At 35.7% G+C, this 19150-nt stretch overlaps 1 protein-coding gene across 1 annotated transcript; it reads right to left on the minus strand.

Annotated features, from left to right (window-relative positions):
* Positions 1-5583: 5583 nt before the first annotated feature.
* Positions 5584-17523, minus strand: POLR1F (RNA polymerase I subunit F). The gene is made up of 4 exons (XM_039862492.1): positions 17232-17523; positions 12636-12777; positions 8913-9121; positions 5584-7625 (listed from the first exon to the last, which is right to left on the minus strand). Exons 1-4 carry the CDS (start codon positions 17483-17485, stop codon positions 7211-7213), a joined length of 1020 nt encoding a protein of 339 aa, XP_039718426.1. The 5' UTR covers positions 17486-17523; the 3' UTR covers positions 5584-7210.
* Positions 17524-19150: the final 1627 nt, after the last annotated feature.

Raw genomic sequence — 19150 nt, forward strand, 5'->3', positions numbered from 1 at the left:
ACTCGCACTTACACAAAATGTTTTTTGATGCCTATATGAATCTTCTTTAACTGGTGATGTGACCTTCCTTTAGACAAAACTGAAAGATATTAGACTAAGAAAATATGGTGGGAACTTTTCATTTATCAGACACACTATGTTTAGATTTCTTTCATTTTTTGCTCATAATCTCATAAATTTCTAGGTCATTTTATTTACTAATATATTCTATCTTTAAATTCTAAATTATGGTCCTCTTCAACTTTTTACTAAGACAAGAATTGGCAAGGTATTTCATTTGTCCTGGTTTTTCTTTCAGTCAATAACTACAAGAGTATTTTCTAATTATGTCCAATAAATGTGGAACTAATTACGACTAGTCAAACGCAGCTTATTTGCTATTGAAATCCGGGTTGCAGACTCGTGTTTGCTTCTATTCTTAATTATTCCAATTTTATAAATTACTAAATTTTTGCCTTACTAAAAATTTTTAAATAAATTCAGGACAGATTTTCAAATTAATGTAAATAAGTGGGAACAGGTTTATCAGTCTAATGTCTGAGAAGGGCAACTGGACTTTAAGGTGATCCAGTGTGCTAAATATTTATTTGTAAGAAGTAGAACAATACCATGCAGTTATTTACTGCTGGCAAGGCAGAGGTTTGAGAAGACAAGTTAGACCAAATATCTGAACATCTTTGTTTTTAGTAAGGAGAGTCAATAACATACTGAGTTGAGCATTTATTAAATTTTCCATGAATTACCCAGGAGAAATGCCAAAAATCAGATCATGTGCAGAGTTATCCATTATTTTTCGATTTTCTTTTCACTGTAAAGTATATTAAAACTATTTTTAAAACAGTGATTTGTATTTAAAAAATATATAATTCTTTTAAAGTGCCTAAAGAATGTTTATAAAAACTGACTATGAACTGGGCCCCAAAGAAAACCTCTATTTCCCAAAGCAGAAATCAGAACATAACTTTGAAGATCATAATGCAGAAAACAGATAGAAAATTAACAACTAAAAGATAGCAATAGACATCGATAATAACAACAATAGAACTTCTTAGAAATTTTAAGAGTATCCTTTCAAATAAAACTTGGATCAAAGAATTCAGAGATATCCAGACATTAGAAACAAGGCAAACACTACATATGAATTCTCCACGATACACAAAGATGGAATTCAGGGAAAGATTTTAGGGTCAAATGCTTCCAATAATAAATGAGAGAAATTAAATGGAAACTAAGAATTTAATTTAAGAAGCCAAGGAGATTCCCCTATTGGGTATTTACCCCAAAGACTTGAAAACATTTATCTGAAAAGATATGCACACCAATGTTCATAGTAGCATTACTCATGGCAGCCAGGAAGCAACCGAATATCCAAATAGATGATTGGATAAAGTGGTACATATATACAATGGAATATTACTCAGCTATAAGAAATGGAATACTGCCATTTGCAACAACATGGATGGATCTTGAGGTAATCATGCTAAGTGAAATAAGCCAGACAGAAAAAGTTGAAAACCACATATCACTTATATGTGGAATAGAAATCTGAAAGCAACAAACAAACAGAGACTCATGGACATGGACAAGACTAGCAGTTACCAGAGGGTGAGGGGAAGGGGAAGGTAAATGAGGTAAAAGGGGTCAAATATGTGGTGACAGAAAGAAATCTAACTATGGGCAGTGAGCACACAATGCAATGTATGTATGACTTACTGTTGAATTGTACACTTGAACCTTACTGGATTTTGTTAATCAATGTCACTATAATAAATTTTTTTAAAAAGCCAAGGAGAAAAAGTAAACCAAAATGTAGTATTTAGTAAACAGTAGGAATTAAGGAACAAAACACAAATTAGCAAACCTGATAAACAAAACTAGTGATTTGAGGCCAATAAAAAAGACAAAATTTTGGTAAATCTGGTCACATAGAAGGTTAGTATATAAAATGCTGCGATAGGTTTGCAAGGTGACAGATGATGACTAGAATTTGTGGGGTGATCACATTGTGAGGTGTAGAAATGTCAAATCACTATATGGTACACCTAAAACTAATATAACCAGTGTAATATTGCATACCAAGTTAAACAAAATTTTTTTAAAAAATCGATTACTTTCTTACATCATCAATGCTAGCTAGGAAATGTAACTTTTTAAAAATCCCATTAGAAAAGCAAGAAAACTATAAAATTCCTGGAAATAAACAAGACACATAAAAGCCCGTAATAGAGAAAAATTTAGTGCCCCTAAAGGATGTTAACAGACTTGAATAAACGAGGACCTAACATGTTTGTTTATTGGCTACAAAAACTAAGTATGGTACAGAATTCAGCTGTCCCTCAATTATATCTGTTTAGAGCAATCCCATCAAAATCCCCCCAATTTTTTTTTGTCATGACAAAATTGATGTTTAAGTATATCCAGAAGACTATGCATAAGAGATGAGCCAGTATAATTCTGAAAGTGCATAATAAATAGTTTAGCCAGATATCAAAATTTACCATAAAACTATGGATGAGTTTTCTATGGCTATTTAACAAATTACCACAAACTTAGCAGCTTCAAACATCCATTTAGTTTACAGTTCTGTCGGTCATAAGTCAGGCAGGTGTGAATAGGTCCTCTGCTCAAGACTGCAATCACGGTGTTAGCTGGCTGAATTCTTATCTAGAGGACCTAGGGGAAAATCTGCTTCAAAAATCATTGTCAGAATTCAGTTCCTTATAGATGTGGGACTGAGGTCCCGCTTTTCCTGCTGGCTATTGGCCTGGGGTAGGTCTCAGCCACTCAGACTTCTGATACATCACTCCTCCATCTTCAGTAACGGAAACTTTCCCACCAGTCAAATCCTTCTCATGCTTCAAATCTTCTGGAGAACTCTCAGATTTTAAAGGGTTCATGTGATTAAGGTTAGGGTTACTGAGATCATTTCTCTTTCTTAAATCCAACTGTACCATATAATTATAGTCATAATTATACTATAAATAATATATCATGGAGGAAAATTCATCATCTTCAGTTATGAGGATCAGGGTAGGAAATCTCAGGGGCCTTCTAAGAATTCTGCCTACCACATTATGGTAATAAGCAGTGTGGTCCTGTACTAGAATACATTAATTCCATCAGAAGAGAAATAGGACCATTTTTAGAATGTGGAATGTAGCATAAGCTAAAATAGGTCTTCAAATCTATAGAGAAAATATGGATTAATACTTTGGGGACATAGGAACATCAATTTGGGGAGAAAGTATATTCCTGCATCTAACCATATACCAAGTCTAGATGGATTAAAATTTTAAATGTATAAAATTAAAATGATAAAAGTACTATAAGAAAATATAAGTAACTTATAATCTCGGGATGGAATAAAAACATTGAGATAAAACTCTAACTAAAGAGATCATTGATTACATAAAAATAAACACCTGAGCAGCAAACAGTGAAGCTAAAATATAAATGACAAATTATAAAATTATTTGAACACAAATAGAAAAAAAACATCATCCTTAATATGTAGAGAGTTCTTTTAAAATAAAAAAGCAATAATTGGAAAAACATCCCACAAGAATGATCAAAGGACATGAATAGAAATTCTCAAGAAAACAAATGCAGACAATAAACAAAGAAGTAGTTCAGGCTCACTAATACCCGCCCCCCCAAAAAAAAGTAAATTACACAATATAACATTTTCACCTATCGGACTGTCAAAAATTTAAATGACTGGTAACCACTATGTTGGCAAGCTTGCCAACCACACATTGCTGATAAGATTGTAAATAGGTGCAACTTTCCTGGAAGACAATCTGACAATCTATAATAAAAAGTAAAATTATTCTCTTATATAGCAGTTCCACTTCTAGGACATTTTATCACTCAAATAAGAATGTCTGTACATGTATGCTCAATGTTTAAGGGGGAAAATATAAAAAGCTAAATATCTACCATTAGGAAATGAAATAAATTATCTATACATTAAAATTCAGCAGACAATACAACACCTCTATACATATGAAAAGTAGTCTGTGGAGTGAAAGGTCCAAAGAATATGAGTAGTTTACTTTAAAATCCATTTAAAAACAACTCAAACTATACATGAAATTGACAGTAGTCATTATTTCTGGGGTGTGGAATTGTCACATGGATATGTCCCAGCAGGGAGGGCTGGGAGCAATGACTTGGAGGGTAGGGAGATACTTTTTGAACTTTTTTAAAAAATGAATACATATTAACTTTGTAATGCAAAATACCTTCTTTTTAGAAGAAAAATGTCCAAAGATGATCCTTGAGGTAAATGTATAAAGCAAGTAAGAGATTCAATTTTGACCATTTGGAAGTTTCCATCTAAGTTCTCACTGCCACACTGATGGGATAAAAATACTTGAAAACCACGTCACAATGCATTTACTGAAATACGTGTGAAAAGGTTAAGAATATCACATCTGAGGCGAAGTGATACCATTTGAAACTGTGCTCTTCCTTTTATCAATTTAAAAGTATCTTGATGCTTTCACTGCACAAAGGGTCCCCGGCTAAATAGATATAAAGCATAATCCCAGCCCTCAGGAAACTTAGGACGTATTAGTCAAGACAAATGTTTTATAAAGAGGCAAACAGTTTGAAACAATAATACTGTGCTACGAGTAAAAATTAAAAAATCTAATAAAAACATATATTATGATTATGAAGCATGCACTTTTAGCCCACTTTAGTCTGAAAAACTTTATGTATAAGATAGTGTCTGAAACGGTTTTCTCCATTAGGTATTTCTCAGGTTCTGCCCCAGAAGGCCACATCGTCCCTTCTCTAAGTGTCAAAATACTGCTCATCCAGCAACCAGCTCAAACATTACCCTTTGCCTCAACCTGCAAAAAAGGGATTATTCATGACCGTTTCCACACTTAATTCACGCCTTTTGAACTTACTTACACTTTGTTGTATATCTCACAAACAAAATTATAAGTGCTTTGAGAGTGGTAACCAGTTGTCATTTACTTCAAATGACTGAGGTGCCTTGCAAAGTTGGGGGGTAAGCAGTTAGTCTCTGCTGGAGGATTTTAATGAGCAAATTCTGAGAGAAGATAAAACTAAGTTAGTATAGCATGTGACAAATGTTTTGAAGAGTATATGGAGGATATTATCAGAGGTTTTGTATCAGATAAAAAACAAAAGGTCACTGTAGTCTAGGGAAGGCAAATGATTAGATCTGCTTTTTCAAAGCTACTCACACTATGAAAAAGCATAAATAAATCTGGTTTCAAGTTCAGCATGCTTTTTCTTCAGATGAAAATTATTTTAAAATAAATCATGATTGATAGAAACACCAACTGAAAAGATACAAACAATATGTGGGAATTTGCTTATTTTACTAAGCACAGTGTATTTTTTCATGAATAGCATAAATTTGACAGCTTCTCTGGTATTTATGAAGGGTGAATTATTTCACTAAAAATTAATTTCCTATATTAAGTCAGACATGATTATAATTATGTATTCAAATTAAAAATTCATAAGGAAGCATTTAAAAGAAAAATGTGAGCCTCATATACAATTTTTAATCTTTTAGTAAAAAACAAAACTGGAAAAAGCTGAATTTTAACATTTTATTTAATCCACTATACAAAAAATATAAATTCACCAATATACAAAATTGAGTTATTTTACATTCCTTCTTTGTACACCTTCAAAATCCAGTGTGTATTTTATACTGACGCCACATCTCATTTTGGACATTTCAAAGGCTCAATACGCACATTGAGACTAAATTACATGGAAAGACACTGGCCTGCACCTTTCCACTGCCTGGCAAGTCTACTTGCTGATAAACATTGCAAACTCTACATTCTATCATTATAGTCAGATCGAGATATACTACTAGCAGAATTCATACATTAACAAAAATTAAACAATAAGAGACCAATACTATTTATGAAATTACATAAATGGCAACAAAAATGGCTGCCATGTGGAGACCAATTTACAGATTCATCCATTTATAGTTACTAACACAATTAACAGTAAGTGGATAATCTTTTTCCTTGTAGTACTTACCACAATTACTAGTTTTCTGTATGTTCTTACTTATAGAGTGTGTCTATGTGCGCGCGCGCATGTTTCTCCTCCTGACATTCCACGAGGGAAAGAACTACATCTACTTTCCTTGCCGTTATATCCCTGGACCTTAGTAGAATGTGTTACACACAGCAGATGGTCAAATATCTGGTAAATGAGTGAATACTGCTGTGTATTATCAGCCTGAACCAGCTCATCATTTCATTACTCAGTTTTCCAACAGTTAAGACGTATTCCACATTTTCTCAGGGAAAGCAGTGAAGAGCAGTTTTCTCTTCAGAACAATTTCTAGTAGCCTAACCGAATTATTAAAAATTGAGAAATTCCCCACTAATCAGAATCACATTTATCCTGTCTTCATCAGATCCTCTTCCTCCAACACACAGCAAGAAAGCAGAACTGTTGAGGTACAAATGAACAAGTACAAGACAAAGGCCCTCTCCAATGACCTCTTAAACTTAGAGGAAAAAAAAAAAAAAAAAAACAACAACACTACACATACACCTGGAAAGAAAGAATGGTGAATATTGTTTCCTAACACACAGTCAGTGGTGACATAGTTCTTAAGAGGTCTGGGAACTTCAGAAGCTCCTTTGCAAACCAGTCTAAATTAAATAACAAAAATACTGTAGTAGCCATGATAAAGGAGAATCTGAAACTGGTAAATGCCTTGAATTAAAAAAAAAAAAAGAAAAGAAAAAAAGTGAAACAAAATGGCCTGTTAATTTCACAAAAAAGGTGAAACTTATTTTTTTCAAAAGCAACAAACCGAAAGCCCAAGCTCAAATTCATTCTTTAGTAATATAACACTGCATTATAAAATCCTTTTGCTAGTCTTGAGATGATAGAAATAATTTTATTTAGAATGTAAAAACTGGAAGAATCCAAGATTTGGAAGTCAGAGCAGCTCTTATCTTTTCATTCTGCATACAATAAAATGGCACTTTAATAATACTGGCATTTCCTAAATTAATGATCAGTTCTGTAATTTTAGTACCAAAAACTCAACTCCTAAACAAGTGTTTCTTGTTTTGAAAACTACTAGAATACACAAGCACTTTGTATCATTCAAACATGTATTCGTTTACTGTGAATAAACCAATCTTTTAAAAACTACATCATATTTACACTACACTAAGGAAAATTACTTTTTCCTTTTCTTTTTAGGTGACTGTTCCAAAAGTGGGGTAAATTCAGTCTCCTCACTGTGCTTTCTTTTCTTTTTCTTCTTTTTATGGTCACTTTGGTAACCACTGGAGTCACTGCCTTGGAAAACAGGGTCCTGGCCCTGATCTTCCTGCTGCTGCTTCTTCTTCTTCTTCTTCTTCTTCTTTGGCTCTTCCTCCCACAGGCCATTCATATCATTATTAACCTGCAGGTCTGTCTCTTCCTTCATGGTGACATCTGCAAAATCTGTTAGCTCTGTGGTACCGCTTTCCACTTCATATGGCTCTGCGTCTTTCTTCTTTTTCTTTTTCTTCTTTGGAGGTTTTTCAACATCTTCTTCAGTGCCAATTTCTGTTACCTCTTCAGAAACTGCAGAGCACTTGGTTTGTAAACTATAAATTAAGTTTAAAGAATGTACAGAGCGATAAGCGCAAATGAAAGAACAAAATGAGATCAAGAATATCTCGACATGCAAAGATGTTTCTAAAAAACGACAGCAGCACAAGATATGTAACTATGGCATAAATTTCAAATATTCTTTCCTAATATCCCTCAGCCCATTGAAATGTCTTGGAAATGTTAAAATTACTGTTTCCAAAGTTTTCCTCCCAAACTGTTTTCACACAGAAAAAGGTTACCAAGATATGGCTTCTAAATTTTGGTTTTGTTCAGAAATTTTGGATGCTGAACATTAAACATCACAATACCCAGGTTTATTAGCCAAACCACTGACATATATGATAGAGAGAAAATATACTTCTGGTAGTGATCAAATGGGATTTCCTGTCTACTACCTCAATCCTTGTTTCGAAGAATAGTTCACTGTTATTCTTAACCTATGCTGAAGCAGTATTACTTAATGGCTGTGAATTATTTTATATCACTAAAATAAAAACAAGGATCAATGAAATAGCCCTCCTTCTAGAACTGTACAATCCTATACAATAGCACGTCACATATTAACTATTTATATTTAAATAACCTCAATGAGATAACTTTAAAAATTCAGTTCCTTGGTCACACTAGTTACATTTCAAGTGCTCAATAGCAAAGCTACTGAATTACACAAAATACAATTTCCATCATCACAGAAAGTTCTATTAGACAGGTACTCTAGAACTTTAACCCCTACTCGCTACTTATCAAGGCAGAATCTATAAGAATTAACACCAGCAGTATTCCAACAGTTTTATTTTAATTACCCCCATTACAGTTGGTTCCTATGGAACTAAGCTCAAGAGCAGAGTAATTCTTATAAGAATTTCAATACAGAAAAACACAAATTAAATTATCTACCTGGCATAATAATAATCAAAAAAATATTTTATGTTTCAACTGTGTAAAAATAAAAGCAGGCTAAAGGTTATGCAATATAATTAAATTTTTAGTAGTTTCAAGCTTAGGGATCAACCATTTAAAACATTAATAACAAACCAGAAAATACTCAGCAAAATTGAGTTATTAAAATACAAACCAGTTAGCCAGATGTAGATCTTTAGAATACTTAATGCATTGTCATAGCACTTAAGATTCCTACTAACACTGACTTTATGGTTTGAAAGTATGAACATTAAATAAACAAAACTAATTTTTTCAAAGAGGAGATTATGTTATCTAAATTCAGAATCAAATAGAAATGATTAAGTATCAAAATAATAGAAATGTGATTAGGAACTGACCTAGTGGTATTTAGTTTTCCCCGAATGCAGAATACTCCAGCAGAATCTGAGTCTAAACGAAATACTTCAAACTCTAGTTCATCGCCCACGTTTATCTCCAGGGTCTGCCACTGCTCAGCTGGCATCTGTTCAGGTTTAGGGATGGAGGCATTGAAACACCCATGTACTAAACAGCCAATGTGGCTAGAAGACACTTTATTAACTGTACCCTGAGAGGAAGAAAAGAATATAACATCAGGAAGAGATCCAAAGAGTTAAAAGGTGAATCAAACTTTGTAAGCTTCAAATAGACCTTCAAAGAGAAAACATCAAAACAATGGTATAATTTGATATGGAAAAAGTTTACCTCAATTGAAACTTACCACGTGTTATACTAAAACATCATTTTAGAACACTTTAGAACTTTTAGAAAGTTCAAACTTTATTAAATAAGTAATTGCATTTCAATCACCTAACTGGATGAACAATTACCCTCCCCTCCACTTCCCAAAAAACTCACCTTAGCTTCCACTGCAAAATTCCATGGGCAGTAGATTAGTCTAAAACTATATTGAAACCAAGCAGGAATTACTCTTTGATATGACCTACATGTGAAAAGACCTCAAGGCAGGAAGCATATGCTTTTAATAACTAGGATCCACATTGTAGTTTTATAAACAGTCTGAATTTCAAAGCTTTCAGAGCATTCTTTCACGATTAAGTATAGCATGATGTAAGCAGTCCTATTAGAAGACAGCTTACTCTTCATATGTAAATCTTGAGCAGGGCTATTGTGACTAAATCACAAAAACATTATTAGAAGCTTTAAAACTAAAAGTATGTGCTATATAATTTTAAGTGTAAAATGAAAATTTACAAAAAACTCAGTATTCTATTCTTCCCTTAGGAATCAACATAAATAAGGTATATAAAAACCTGAAATATTTTTTAAAAATCACATATTTTGAATTTTAGAACTATAAATATTATAACATGTTTACAATGCTGTTTAATGTCAGCAACTCCTTATGCATATGACGAATAAAACTTTCTTGTCTGTCATTATCAGGAGACTGGGGTCTATGATGTACCTTCTGGATGGTATGGACAAAATATGATACATCTATATAATGGAATATTATTCAGCAATAAAAAGAAATGAGCTATCAACCAATGAAAAGTCATGGAGGAATCTTAAATGCACACTGGTAAGTGAAAGAGGGACAATGTGAAGAAAAAGCTGTATACCAGATGATTCCAACTATATGACGTTCTGACAAAGGCAAAACTATGGAGACAGTAAAAAGATCCTTAGTGCCAGGGTTTCAAGGGGATGTAGGGAGGGATGAATACGTGGAGCACAGAGGATTTTTAGGGCAATGAGCAAGCATTCTACAGGATACTGTAATTGTGAATACATGATATTTATACATTTGTCAAAACCCAAAGAATGTACAATGAAAAGAGTTAACTCTAACGGTAAACTATAGAATTTACTTAATAATAATGTATCGATACTGGCTCGACAAGTAAAACAAATGGACCACACTAACACAAGATGGTTTCAATAATAGGAGAAACAACATGTGTTTGTGGTGTGTTGGGAAGGCAGTGACGAAAGGTATATGAAAACACTCTACTTTCCATTCGATTTTTCTATAAATCTAAAACTGCTGTAAAAAATAAAGCCTATCAATTTTTAAAAAATGTTCAATGGGGAAAGGAAAGTCTTTTCAAACATATGGGTCTGAACACCTGAACAGCTAATGACAATAGCAGCTAATGGACATTAGCTAATGGATCTAAAGGGCTTACCTCACATTATGCACAAAAAATTTCAGCTTGATCACAGACCTAAATAGAAAAGCTAAAACTACAAAAATTCGAGAAGCTTATAGCAGAATACCTTTACAACCTAGGGGGTAGGTGAGTTTCTTAGATAGGATCCAGGAAGCAATAACCATAAAAGTATAATATGGTAAATAGGACCTCATCAAAATTAAAAGCTTCAGTTCATCAAATGATACCATTAAAAGTTAAAAGAAAAGTCACAGACCGGGAGAAAATATTTACAATACATTTATCTAAAAAGGATTTGTATTAAGACTATGAAAGAACTATTACACCTCAATAATGACAATACAAAAACCCAATTAAATGGGCAATATACTTGAGCAGGCCCTTCTTATTAAAACATATGAAAAGGAGCTCATGAGGAAGTATCAAAAAAAAAAACCCATAATGAGTAGCTATTATATGCCCACCAATAAAATTAAAAGACTGATGACATCAAATGATTACAAAAATGCAAAGCACCTGCAAGTGCTAAATGGGAAGTTAGCCTGTTTTTTGTACAGTTAAACACACATCTACCCCGGTACTTAGCAATACTGCTTCTAGTTTTTTACCTAGGAGAAATAAAAATGTACAACAGCTTTATTTATAATAGCTCCAGACTGTTAAACCAAAATCCATCACTGAACTCAGATAAACTGTGATATATTCAAATAACTGGATATCATGAGCAATAAAAAGGAGCTAACCAATACATGCAACAGCATGGATAAAACTCAAAAACATGCTGAGCAAAAGAGGGCAGATTTTAGAGTGTATAATGAAAAATTCCATTCATATGGAATTACAGAACAAACAAAACTAATTTATGATAAACAAAATCAGAACAGTGGTTGTGTCTAGGATAGAGTGAGGTTTGACCAGGAAAAGGAATGAGGGTAACCTCTAAGGAGACAGACTGACCTTGTCAAAATTCACTGAAGTGCACATTATGATCTAAGTATTTTATTGTATGTAAATTTTATCTCATTATTAAAAATAAAAATGGGGGAAAATGGACTGGTCAAATGTATTTAAGAACTGGAATTTTAAAGTGCAGATCTACTGCCAACTTTAACATTATGAAGGCTGGTTGTAGGATCCTATTTTGGCAGGCCAAGGATGCTATATCTACTGGTTTAATTGATAATTGGAAAAAAATTTTTTAATTAGAAATGCCTTATAGATTTTGTCATAGTAAAATCTGACCAATATTTCTATTGACAGTATCAAGAGTTAGTCAATAGTTATTATTTAAGTAATTCCTATAAAAATTTTCAGTTACAGAAAAAATCTCTATATACATATGAATATGTATACAGACACACACACACACACACACAAATGAACACAGACTTACAGAGAACTCCTGGTGAGAGAGAGGGGCAAGTGACAAAGATACAGATTTCACATCAATTTCTGTATTTTGAGCTTCTCTTGAAAAGCCAAAAGACCTTCACCACAGGGCCTTTATTCTCATAGCATAGTCTGAGTACCCTGACCCCCCATCCTTGATTCATTTTCATTATCCTTCCTGGTCCCACAACCATTTGAATTTGCATCTCCTTTTTTATTTACTGCTATAAAAGTCTGGCTCTTTCATAAAGAAACTGTATTTTTGTATAATTGAGAAATTATAAAATAATAAAAACTGATATTTTACAACTTAAGCTCATTCTGGTGCTAAACAAAGAAAAGAATTGGATGTACACATACACTGTACATCTGAGTTTTAGGAGGATAGAGTTTTAAAACTTACTTAGGTTGAACTGATGGAAATTAATTTTTCTTTTAAAATAATTTTTAGTTACCCACAATAACAACCCATTTGAGTCCCAAGCTGTACAGTATCTTAAAATTTTCCAAATTACATAATACAAAGAAAGCTAGGGAAAAAAGAGATATACATACCATAAGCTTTTGCCCTGGTTCAGGGCAGAAAATAACAAAATCTGCTTCAATGTTAAGATGAATGTAGCCTTGGTCATCATAAATATCTCCCAGTTCACCCACTACTTTGATGTTATCATATGCAACAGGGACACCTAATAGGCTGTTTAAAAATAAAAAAGAAAAAAAATGGTATCTTTTATCCTCCTTTAAACTAGGCATTTTCATAGTGATTAGATATTCTAAGTCTAAAAAGTATACATGTCTTAAATATAACCACCCATGCCAGAAGCACTACAGCATATGATTAGTCTGTAATAAGTTCAGTAGTCCAATTTCACTAACGGGTTCCCATATATTGGCTAAGTTAAAAATGATTAAGATAGGTACCCAGAAATGTCTAATTACACATGAGCAAAAAAGCTGACCCTTATTCCCTATTTGCAACTCATTTGGACTCTAGTCATGCTAGAATGGGAAGAAAAAAGAAGACTTGGCAAGAAAAAATGTTCTGTACTAGAAGGCATACAGCGAGAGAAGTATTAGGGTTAAAGCTGAAGCCCTTGAATATTAAAGCCATGACTTAATAGAGAAAAATCCCAAACTGCAACTGTTGCTAGTAAACGAAAATGTTAATACAATTATATCATTTATGGAGAACTGTCTCTGACACATTGGTCTACACAGTTGTCCCCTAATCCAACACAGGATTAGGGGACAACTATTATTGCAAACTGTTTATTTCCAAGTTCTTAAAATTATAATTACTAGGAAGGCAGACGTAGTGGCTTCATTACCACACCTTGTTCACTACTTGTTCCAGAAAACTTCTCTGACTCCCTCAGGCAAGGCTGAAGGCAGTTACCCCTCCTCTCTTCCTACAGGACTCCATGCAGGGCCCGATCACAGTTCTTAATCTCATTTTATTGAATCTATCTGTATATATGTTTGGATTCCACACAGGATGCTAAGGCCTTTGAGAGCAGAGAACATTTTTGTTGAACTCCATTAAATTTCTAGAAAAATTCACACAGAACAAGAGAAAGAATTTATCCCTAATGGCGGTTGTTTAAGTAACGCAGCCAATGGAAAGGAACTTAAATGACTGCTAAATTAGAAAATCCATAAACTCAGAGACTTGCTCTGGAAAGCACTCTCTTGACTTGTTAATTTCTGCATGTGGCTTTCCTAAGCAGGAACTATACCATCACTAAGGCGAATAAAGGGGCACAGAAAACACGAAGTTAGAGAGCAAGAAGAAGGGAGGTAGGGTAACATAATGCCATGTTAGACTGAAAAACAAAACTAAGACTTTGTTTCCCCTAACCAACTATTTTAAAGAGTCTCAAGTGTGTGCGTGTGTGTGTGTGGTAGGAGGGTTAGTGGGAGGCAGATACTGCTGTTACCTAGGTGGCATTTGTGGGTACTAACCAAGGCTGTCACAATCACTGGCAAAGTCCAGAGATGGGAGGCATTCTGCCATGTGCGGGACAGTCCTATACAGTGAAGAAATGTCCCTAGCTCTACACCACTTCTGAATGAGGGACAAACTGATTTATAAATAGCTGAGCATAGAATCTAACTTAAAAAAAGACAAGATATTAACATAAAGTCATTTTTAATATGCATTAAAATTTCCAGGAATATAGCTACTATGTGAACTCAAGGACAGTTTGTTTTGTTTGGAACTTTACCAAGAATTATCCATTAATTCAGAAAAGCATTTCACCATTGGAGACACTGTTATCTGAGGTGTCAACTCAAAACCCCTCCATCAAACCATATTTGTAACTGACACATTCACAATGATTCCAGGAATAGGTGCTGGAGGCATCTAACTACTTCAGTCTTCCCAGGAAGTCATACTTGAGCATTTTACTTTACTGTATTAGAGCATTTTACAGATTTTTTTTTTTTGCAATTGTGTAGGTAGGTTCTATTATCTTTTAAGTTTCATTTCAGCACAGTAAAGAGTAGTTTCGTGACAGTAAAGGTAGTACTGCAAACTATTATAACAGGATTGGGTTCTGCAGGGTTTAGAACTGACTAGGGAAGGTGAACATAGAGCCTAAGCCCAAAAGGTTATGTGTTAATCCATCGGACCTTCGAGAAAGTGACTCACAGCATGAAACTTAGTAAGTCATCAGATATACAAAGACAAAAACACCTCAACACTATGTATCTTTTCCTCTTCTACTTTTGTTTTTATGAAACCATCCTAAGTAGGTTTCAAGTCAGGGTGGTAGCCACACTTAAAATATTTAGAGAACAATTAAATCAAGTATAAGGGATGCTTAGATTGCACATTTAAAACTTCTCTAGAACTAGTGGGAGAAAACGTATGTGCAAATAATTCAAGAGCTGTCATATACAAGAGAAAAAAGTTCTTTTTCTTGATGGCTTCTCAAAGATATAACTTAGAAGTTATATAATGTGATTTTAGAAAATTACTAACTTTCTCTAAGTAGACTTTTCAAAATTGAAATGGGATATCTTTAAAAAAATTCTGTCGCTAGGGGAAAAAATGGTGGTAAGTTTGTCAAATGGGGGATGCTGCTGAGGTAACTAATATGAGAGCCATTCTCAATTCCTCCCTTTTCCTCATTTCTAAAACAGAGAAGCAAGTCCTCCTGACTCTACAGGATGGCTCCAGTCTGGAATGATAAACAGCACATGATAAATGGCTGATTGGTATTACAATTCCTGCTACGTTCGATGTTTTGTTCCTCAGTAGTAATGCATAGTTTAATGTGTGGTGCCTGATTTGCACTGAATAAATGGGCATCTTTACCACACCCCTGTTCAGAGTGCAACCTGCTCTGTGTGGCCACACTGTCCAATTCAGTTACAGAAATCATCATTCAATCCATTCTCAGCCTCTCTGGTATAATGGCTCCTACTGGAGAGGCTTTGGATGACTTTCTTCTAGCCTGTCAAGTAAAGGCATTAATTGGTTACAGAAAGTTGTAAAATACATCAAACAGTTGCCTTTCTTCCCAGATTTTATGACCACCTCGTATATCCTTGAATCTCCCAAAGCCATTCTCTTAGACAATAACGATCTCTTAACTGGTCGCCTGTCTAAAGTTTCACCTTCCTTAAATAATCATCTAATTTTACCAAATCAAAATCAGATTTGCAGTTTAAGAAACTAAACTGCAAAGTTAGATTATGTTACAGAGATCAGGAATACATACTACTCTCTCAAGACTGGAAGGTACTGTGCTAACCCTACTTAAGGGGGGGCGGGAGGACTGGTAAAGGCTGAAAGGGAGAGCAAAATGGCTATCCTCAGTTGTTCCCCACCCTCCATGCCTGCTCCATGTCTTTAACTCACTGCGCTCCTCTTCAACTGCACTTCTCCTCCTCCTTCTGACATAAACCTTATCGGTTATTTAGTACTTAAAATTCTCTGGTCAAAGTAGTCTATTTCGCATCTACTATCCATCAACTGTTTCTGCCACTTTTTGCCTGGAATGCCACCATCTCAAAGTAACCTCCTACTAAGTTGTCCTCAAAGGTCCTAAGATCAAATTCACCATTTCTTCTCTTATTATAATTTAGATATCTGATGAATTTTAACACTTTATTGTATTTGGCTTATATTTATGCCTCTACTAGGGCTTAAAGTTCCTAAAGAACAGATCGTATGTTTTTCTTTTTTATACTCCAATCCCTAGTACACAAAACAGACACAAGAGTGTGTGTTGGTGCTTGGAGGAAGCTGTACATTCTGCTGGATTCTTAACTTGTGTAGGGTTCAAGATCCCTTGAGAAAGTGGTGAAAGCTTTGGATACTCTGCTCAAGAAAACTGGCATATGAAAGTCCTGCAATTTTACAGGGCTCATAAAATTCCTTAAGGGTAACAACAAATCTTTAGGAAATCTACTTATCCTAATTTTAGAACCCCGTTGCCGTTGAGCCAAAGTAGTCAGAGCAGTATTAAGGTGATCTGCCCCCTCCCCTTGACCCTTGTAGTTCTGAAAGTTTTCAAGGTTCTCGAATATCTTAATTTAAATGCACCAGGTTTTTTCACGCTCAAAAGCAATAGACAGACCAATCAGACTAAAGAAAGTGTCTGTTCTTAAAAGCAAAACAAAACAAAATTAATTATACTCCTCTCATCCCTGATCAAGTCTAAGCGACGAGAACCCAGGGAAAGCACCAGGGCCAAAACAATAACGAAACTATCCTTCACGGTTTACAAATAAAACTTGCACTAATGCATTATGTGCAATCAGAATGAGAATCTACTTAAGCATCGCATTCCAGACTTTGACTGTCGAATGAGAAAATATAAAGAACTGGGCATAACTGGTCTCCAGACTCCTGGTCTAGTCTTTCCCCTACACCCGGGTTCTAGAGCGAGCTTCTCCACCCCTTCCTTTGACACAACTCACGTCACCTTTACGTTTTCTGTCCGACCTATGAAAGAAACCCTAGACGAATCTTGACCAGGGAAGTATTGGCCTTTTGCAGCGGATAGCGACTCCCGGACGCCACGGGGCTAAGCTAATGGTGGCCGGTACAACCTTTCCCATGCGCCCCTTTTCTCTTGCGCCATCAGCACGTCCACCCGCTGCCCTCTCGGCGAAGGAAAAGGCTAAGACAGGTACCTTTCGGAATAGCGCAGGAGCTCCGCATCGAGTTGTTCTCGGATACCGGTGCGTTTCCTGTTAAGGTAGCGCGGAGACAGTGCGATGTGCCTCCGGTGCGGCCCCACCACCAGGCAGGAGTAGGGGCTGTTCACCAGTGCACAAGCAGCAGCGTAGGTCGGCAGCTTCAGGCAAGGAAGGGCGCCCGACGGTCCCCCCACCAGCCCCTCGGAGGCCGCCTTCGGCCGCGGAGCCCCCGAACCACCCGCAGCCATGCGGCTGGTCCGGTTTCCCGCTGCGCGCACCAGTGACGCAATCCTAGCCGCCTATTTGCGGACGCGCCCTTTATACGTCATCCGGCAACTACGCGTCCCCTAGGAAATTTCTTCCTCGCGCTGCATTACGCAATTCTGACCAGCAGAGGGCAACCGCTTCGGGTCTAAGTGAGGAAACAGGGTCTAAACAAAAACTCCAAGAGCTGGGAGCCTGTGGTTCGAGAGCATGCTCGAAGATCAACCACCTCTTAGCCTCGAAAAGCCAGGCGGACCTATGTGTTCGCCAACGCCGTCATTGGATTTAGTATGTAGATTTAATAGGGATTCACACTGATCATTTCCAGGAGTAAGTTGGTTTGGTAGATTTTACAAGCTTGGACTTAACGATCATAAATGTAAAAAAATATTTAAGGAATATATAATCTAAAGGGAACCCAATTCTAAAAAGCAGCGCAAATGTCTCAAATGCAACACATCTGAAAACGAACCCATCATCTCTCCAGCCCGTCGTCTCTCCTCTGTGAAATAGTACCACCACCGCTCTCCGAATGGCTCAGTACAGCTGTCATACTCGGGCCTCTCTTGTACCCCCAAACAGCAAATCAGCCCCAAGACCTGTGGGGCCAAAGCCAAAACATCACTCTCTTCTGACAGTTCTCTCGGTCCTTGCCTCTCAAGGCCTAATGGTTAAGAGGACGCTGGAGCCGCCAGATTTTCTCTGAAACACAAATATAACCATGATTTGCCCTTTAAAGTCCCCACATAAGTGCCACATTTTCTTAAGCATAATACAAGCTCCTTAATATGGCTCTTAAGTTTCAGGGCCGTTTTATGGTCTGCCCCCCAGTGGTTTCATTCATCACACTTTACGTTATCTGCTAGCCATCCATCACCCATGCTCCTTGATCCACTATCAGCTCTCGCTCTCTCTCCCTCTTTCTCTGCAATCTTACGCTGTTCCTTATACCCAGGAATGTGATAGCTTCTCCCACATGGGAAAATTCTACTTATGTATCAAATTTTAGCTTAGATTTTACATTCTCTTCCTCTGCAGTTTACTACCATCCTACCCCTCTTCCTCAATTTAAGGATTAGTTAGTTCTCCTAGTTTTGTAAACTACCACCATCAACTACTGTTTTAATGTTAATTTATATTAATTGCCTTTTGTCTAACAGATCCATCACTAGACTCCAAGCTCCCTAAGTCAGGGACTTTGTTGCCTTGTTCACCACTGTAACCCACTGTATGACTCAAAAAAATAAAAAATAAAAAAAAACATTTTAAATGAAGGAAATAGAAAAAGAAAGAGGAAGAAAAAAGTAGAGCTCATGGTCTGAGGAAATGGGATCTAAAAGAAACATAAATGCGTAACAAGGATAAGTGCCAAAGAGAATTGTATAGCAATTAGTGGTCTGAGTACTAACACTCCCCACTCCCCTAGGTATGGTAAAAAAGCCTCTAACCTCTCTCGAAAACTGTTTTCCCACTTGCAAAATAGGGATAATACTTGCCTTGCCTACTATAGAGATGATAGGAGGTTCAAATCAGATAAGTAAAAAGCATTTTCTTTAGTATTCTTTGACTTCAAATTCAGCATGAGATGATAATGGGATGAAACTGCTCTCAAAACCCAATGGTAAACATATTAAGTTAATAATGGGAAA

The sequence above is a fragment of the Pteropus medius genome, unplaced genomic scaffold (genome assembly GCF_902729225.1).
Source record: "Pteropus medius unplaced genomic scaffold, Ma_sr-lr_union100, whole genome shotgun sequence".
Lineage (NCBI taxonomy): Eukaryota > Metazoa > Chordata > Mammalia > Chiroptera > Pteropodidae > Pteropus > Pteropus medius.

Bases quoted from the DNA above. Each gene is read 5' to 3' on its own strand.
- POLR1F (XM_039862492.1), bottom strand. From the start codon at position 17,485: ATGGCTGCGGGTGGTTCGGGGGCTCCGCGGCCGAAGGCGGCCTCCGAG. The intron at 12,778-17,231 runs GTACCTGTCTTA...ATTTTTAAACAG, and splicing joins CTCCTGCGCTATTCCGAAAG to CCTATTAGGTGTCCCTGTTG. The intron at 7,626-8,912 runs GTCAGTTCCTAA...CTTAATTTATAG, and splicing joins GGAAAACTAAATACCACTAG to TTTACAAACCAAGTGCTCTG.